General features: G+C 42.8%; 1 protein-coding gene across 1 annotated transcript; it reads right to left on the bottom strand.

Annotated features, from left to right (window-relative positions):
• Nucleotides 1–472: 472 nt before the first annotated feature.
• LOC112069580 (carbohydrate sulfotransferase 2) lies at nt 473–3,879 on the bottom strand. Its single transcript, XM_024136921.2, has one exon. It carries the CDS (start codon nt 2,404–2,406, stop codon nt 1,009–1,011), a length of 1,398 nt encoding a protein of 465 aa, XP_023992689.1. The 5' UTR covers nt 2,407–3,879; the 3' UTR covers nt 473–1,008.
• Between the last annotated feature and the right edge of the window lie 2,234 nt (nt 3,880–6,113).

The raw sequence follows: 6,113 nt of genomic DNA, 5'->3' as shown, positions 1-6,113 counted from the left end.
TTTATCCCACCGCAGTAAAAGGTTAAATTCATTTTTTATTATCTATTCTATTTTCCAGATTTAATTGTAGCATAAGTGCCATTAAACTACATTTAATTGTAGCATAAGTGCCATTAAACTACATTGGTCGTGAGCTATCCCTGTGTTACATGGGTCAAACTCGTAACTAAACATACTGAAATGTTTTTATTTTGTTCAAAGGGGATGCTAGAGCTACTCTGCTTCTGCAAGAGACGTTTTTTCAAAGCAGTTTGGCTAAATCACCTGTTTGCATCAAGAGATCTAGTCCTGTAAAAATGTTAAATGACACCAGGCTACATACACTCTTCAGTGACACGGTGAGAAATCCTTCCACAACTGCTTAGTCAACATGATTTACTACTAGTGTGTCAACATCAATCTTCATCTGGCATGTCCCGCTGTTATAAAGTATGTTTCAACTAATAAACCTGAAACCTTCCTTAGAGCAACATTATAGTTATAACAGACCAGTTTAATGATTGTCTCTGAGTCCATCCAGTAATCACAAACGTAACATAACCTGCTCAAACAATTACATTTTTTATGTATTAATGCTTTTTTTTTTTTTTTTTTTTGCAATTTCTTCTCTCACTTTTACAGACAGTATGGATACTGGAAAAACTAAGTATTTTCTCAGGTTTTGGAACATTCAAAATTAAAATGTTTGAAGTGTTTTCTTAACAATATACATGAATCATACACTGCTTGTTTCCGTAGTTGTAGTTGCAATATTCAAGTCATTGTTCATAGGCCTTCTTGCTTTGTCAATAACATCCAGTTGTTCTGTCAAATACAACCGTCTGCTACTTAACTGAAAAATACAAAATAAGATACGTTCCAATGTGGCCAAAAAAGTAGATCTCCTCAAAAACACTGATTCAAAGCGTTTTAATTTCCACGATTAACTGAAACGGCACTAGATGCAAAATGTACATTAAATTCACTGTCTTTGGTGGAAAAAGGGAGGAAAAAAATGGTGTTTTTCTGTCACAGTTTGGAGACGGTCAGTAAAGGCTTACTGAGGTCCTTGGCCTCCCCGGCCGTCCTGACCCTGTCGTAGCCCAGGACAGCCATGGAGTGATGACAGTAGTCCTCCACCTGTTTGATCTGCTGGATGCTGAGCACTGTTCTCCATGCGCTGGCAGCCTGAGTGGCYTTCCTGGAGGACACGATGAACGGCTTGGAGGACGAACTAGACCCACCTGTCATGTTCAGAGCAAACGACTCAATGTCATGGTTGGTGGTGAGGTTGGCGAAGCGGTAGATGTTCCTCAGGATCTTCACAGGGTTCTCCACCAGGTCCTCATAACGCACAGCCATGTACTTCCCTTTGAGCCAACTGGGAGGGTTTAAGGCAGTCCTCAGGGTCCMGGAGGTGCGGTCACAGATRACATCCATGGCTCCGATGGAGTGGTAATCTGAGCCGTCCTTCTTGTTGGCTTTGTGGTTGGGGTCTACGAAGGGGATRCTGCGGAGCTTAGGGTCCCTGCTCCGGACCACCTGCAGGTTCTCCCGGATCAGCCCGTGTCTGGACTTGATCCTGGAGTTGGCCACGGCCCGGGGGTCCCTGACCAGGTGGACTACCTTCACGTCCAGCGACGGGTCCTCCATGAGGGGTGCTAGAACGTTAACGTCCAGGATACGCACCCCTTTAATAACGATAGTGCTGTATTTGAGGCACTCCTCCTCCAGTAGTCTAAGGCTTTGAGGTGGACACTTTTTACACACCTTGTCGTCCACCATCCCTACCACCTCTTTCCTGTAYGCGGAGCASAGYGGGTAGGAGCACACCACCTTATTCAGGGWGGCCCCAAAGAGTCCTAGGGAGGTAAAGTTCTTTCCCCCTGGGCTGTTGTACAACTGGAACACAGAGAGATCACAGCGGTATAAGGAGCTGAGCATGTCCCTGGCTGCTCCTTGCAAAGACACAGCGTCTCCCGGGTACAGCTTCTGCCAYATGTGCCACATGGGTTCATASAGGAAYAASACTTCAGGATMTTGGTTAAACAGCTCCCCGAAAAAGGAGGACCCAGACCTCCATGTGGTCAGAACATAGACCAACTGTCTCTTCTTGGCCAGAGAGGGTCTGTAGAGGAACCMGATGTCTGARCTGCCWTGATAGGWAGRYCTRCTCATCTGGTGATTGCACTGCTGGGGTACTTTAGTCCATTTGTAATTGGCCAAGTTCAGCATGGTCAGCACTAGCAGAAAGAAATAGGCTATAAACAACACAATCCGCTTTCTGCGTAGCACCTTCATCACGATGCCGGGCTGAGCTATTATCTTTGTATGGTTCCTGTGCGTTTTGAGCTTTCTCCAGTAGCCAACATCATTCTCCCAAGGCGCTGTCAACTTCAGTTGTCGATGGTATTGTTTCCCTCTCATCTGTAACCTAGGAGTGAGTGGCTCTGACCACTGGGCGAAAACTTAGAACATTTACAATCGGCAAAGATGTATGGTTATTGAATATCTCTGGTGGGAATTGGTACACCAACCGAATCGAATGTTAAATCATTCTCACTGGGCATAGACGTCAATTCAACGTCTATTACACCTTGGTTCAACGTAATTTCATTGAAATTACATGGAAACAACGTTGATTCAACTAGTGTGCGCCCAGTGGGTTAGGTAATGCTCCAGCCAACACATATTCGATATCCCAATCCAATTCGCAATCCAAAATAAGATAYCACAGCCCTGCTTTTACTGCAGTGCGCAAGGCTCTTCACATGAAAGCGCGATACCATGAACAGTTTTCCATTGCGGGTATTACAACGCTTATTGAGGTTGGCCTGGCATCAAAACAAAAATAGTATCCCTTCATTCAAACAATGTATGCCCTCCTTGACAACATTCGGCGTAGGCATCTATGCGCAGTTAAAAACTGATTCGCCACAGTATGGATGGAGCCTATAGGTACACTGAACAACAGCACACAAGTACTAGCCTACATTAGTAATTACGTTCTCCGGCTTCTTCTTGGTTCCTTTTGCTGAACGTCGCCAGTATATCCAGAGGGGCAGTCTAAGCGTCCAAATATATTTTCTTTCTTCCTGATGTGCCGTAGTTTGTATATGGAACTAATTGAAACTGGACTGATTCAATCAGAGACTACAGAAAGAAAGACKCTCCCTCCCCCAGACGCCATTGGTGCGTGATAGGATATTTGGGTTAGCGAGTCGCGCCCTTGGCTCTTCCGCACGTCTGTCAACAGCGCACCGCTCTGGAGACGCCTACATTTGAAAACATAGGGTGCGTTCGAGCGGATCACCTTTATCAATGTCTGTCACCGCCTTTGAAAGTGTATAAAACTTGTCCGATTTGCGACTACATTTCGACTGCATGACCTTTACGACAACATTGTGATCAATGGTCATAAACTTTCTACCGCGGTCGACTGGAAATCTCGGCAGTTGCTTCTCACCAACTGCAACTTGAAGTAGGAACCAAAGCATTGTGGGAGACAACCTTTGGTTTTTTTGGAAGCAAAATGCACTACATGCTCATACACGGTTGATGTCGCCACCTATCATTGGTTATTGTCAATGCATGTTTACTTTACTTTACATAGGCCTACATCTGATCCAGATTTCTAACATAAATAAATTAAATATCTTACTTGCGACAATATAGCTAATATTTTTATCTAAATGTTACTGTAATTGTTATGTTGAGTTGATACCATACTGTGTTGTGATGTTGTGTTGCTACCATGCTGTGTTGTCATGTGTTGCTGCCATGCTATGTTGTTGTCTTAGGTCTCTCTTTYTGTAGTGTAGTGTTGTCTCTCTTGTCCTAATGTGCGTTTTGTCCTATATTTGTATTGAATTTATTTTGTATTTTGAATCCCAACCACCGTCCCTGCAGGAGGCCTTTTTGCTTTTTGGTGGGCTGTCATTGTAAATAAGAATTTGTTTTTAACTGTCTTGCCTAGTTAAATAAAGGATAAATTAAGGTTAAATTAATAAATACATAATGTTGTGTCCCATGTTATAGCCTACAARTTCTTTTGTCTGTAATATTGTTGTCACCTAATTCTAATTTGTTGATTGTCTATTAAGTGTGAATATACATACTTGCTACACATGGGCTATTGTAGGGGATTACTACACTGGCAATTTTAGAAGTTTAATCTGTGTCCGGGAAACTGGCCCTTATTGAGCAAGTTCCCCAGACACCAGTGGTGGGGTCAATACCAAGTACATTTGACCTCTTTGCATATTGTTTACCCAGTAACTTATATGAACAAATGTACATGTAGTATAATCGGGGTGTGTTTGCACAGTGAGTGTTTTGTTCTTCATGTGAATTAATCAGAATCTGTTATTTACATGCTTACTGGCAAAGGCAACATAAAGGTTGAGAATGTAAGGAAATACACTGCAGACTGTAGTGACGCTGACGTGAAATCAGTTACCACACAGTAAGAGCCCTTGTGGACTTTGGCTCCCGAGTGGCGCAGCAGGCTGTATCATAACCGGCCGTGATTGGGAGTCCCATAGGGCGGCGCACAATTGGCCCAGGATGCATCTCCCCCGATTTTAGTTGTGTTACCACTCAAAGGTACCCAAAAGCTCACAGCAATGGTCGAGAATGATGCTGTTGTAATAGCAATGGAAGGGCTGCTGGCCTCCCCTCTGCCAGTGTAAGAGCGTTGTCTTGACACAGCTCCAGTCCATTCAATTATAGACTTGCTTAGCGCACTGTTATACAACTATTAGTACAAATCTGTTACATTGTTTCTGTAAAAACGGCTAGCTGGAGCTCGTCTGAGCATTCGGCTGTGAATGCCCTCACCCGCTAGCTCACCCGCTACCTCACCCGCTAGCCTGCTCACCTGCTGATAGTTCAGATTGTGACTCGCTACAGGCTGTCTGGATAGAACAAGGCAGATGTGCCCACATCCAGAATTGTATTGGCTCTTGGTCAGTACCGCACATAGAACAAGTGATCTTTGTGATACACATCAACACAAACATATGTACTGTATTTAAACATTTCTTTGGAGAGAGAGAGAGAGAAACTAATTACTCTGACGGGCTAGATTTATGGCCCACTCTCTCCCGACTGGTGGAGATCTTGTCTTATCTGCCCTGGTGACAGCAGGTCGTAAATTATTCTGCACATGCTCAAGCTCCAAGAACGTCGCTGAAACTTCTATTATGTTCTAGAACTCACCATGGCATAGCACTAGCGCGAACTGGGTGATTATGCAACTTCAGGCACTTTGGCCGTGCAAACGTTRAGAAATTKAAACTTATTCAAACACCATGTTACCAGTATTGTACTTGTCTTTGATTTGTCTAGAAACTATATCTGATAATGGCTGCGATCGTACTATTCAGGAATTTATATATTTTTGTCAATTTTCCCAGATAGCCATACACAAATGTAATTTCCATCACGTCATTAAACATCAATTTTAGTTGAAAATGAAATATCATACAATTGATTTATAACGGATTTCTTATACATTTGTACATGAACTTGTATTGAATATTATTTAAAGTGATTTATAAGGTTTCCCTAATATGAATAATTCAACATGACGCCTGAATGTATAAACTTGCCTTGGTGACAGCTGAAAACATTTATTTATCATGAAAATTAATATATTTCCATCCAACCTTTGTGGGATTATATCCAGCACAGGTGTGGAGGGTCACCTGCTGTGAGAATCACCATAGTGAACTGCCTGGATTTCACTGGTGTATTTACACAGGTAGTTCTCTGCAAAGTCAATATGCACAATGATCTCCTCTTTCCCCAGATTCTGTTAATTCTCTCAGTTTGGAGTATTGGTGTCGAATGTTGTACACGTGTTTCCCCAACTTCTCTTTCAATCCTTTTGGAGAAGTCCTCCAATAGAATCTACAGTGTGCCACGTACCTTTTCTTTTACAGTGAACTTCTCCATGTTTCCCTCTTGGTTTTTCTTCTCTCTCTCTCTTCAGCTTTGTTTTTCCACTCAAACCACCATGTCTGCTCACCAGCATCAAAGTCAGATGTTTTTTGCTTGACAAAGTCAGAAGCTCTTTTGCTTGACAAAGGGAGCACTCTCTATACATGCACTCTTTCTTCAGGTTCTCACAG

The sequence above is a fragment of the Salvelinus sp. IW2-2015 genome, unplaced genomic scaffold (genome assembly GCF_002910315.2).
Source record: "Salvelinus sp. IW2-2015 unplaced genomic scaffold, ASM291031v2 Un_scaffold1052, whole genome shotgun sequence".
NCBI lineage: Eukaryota > Metazoa > Chordata > Actinopteri > Salmoniformes > Salmonidae > Salvelinus > Salvelinus sp. IW2-2015.
Note: the sequence above shows the minus strand (reverse complement) of the source record. Positions and strands in the feature narration are given on the sequence as shown.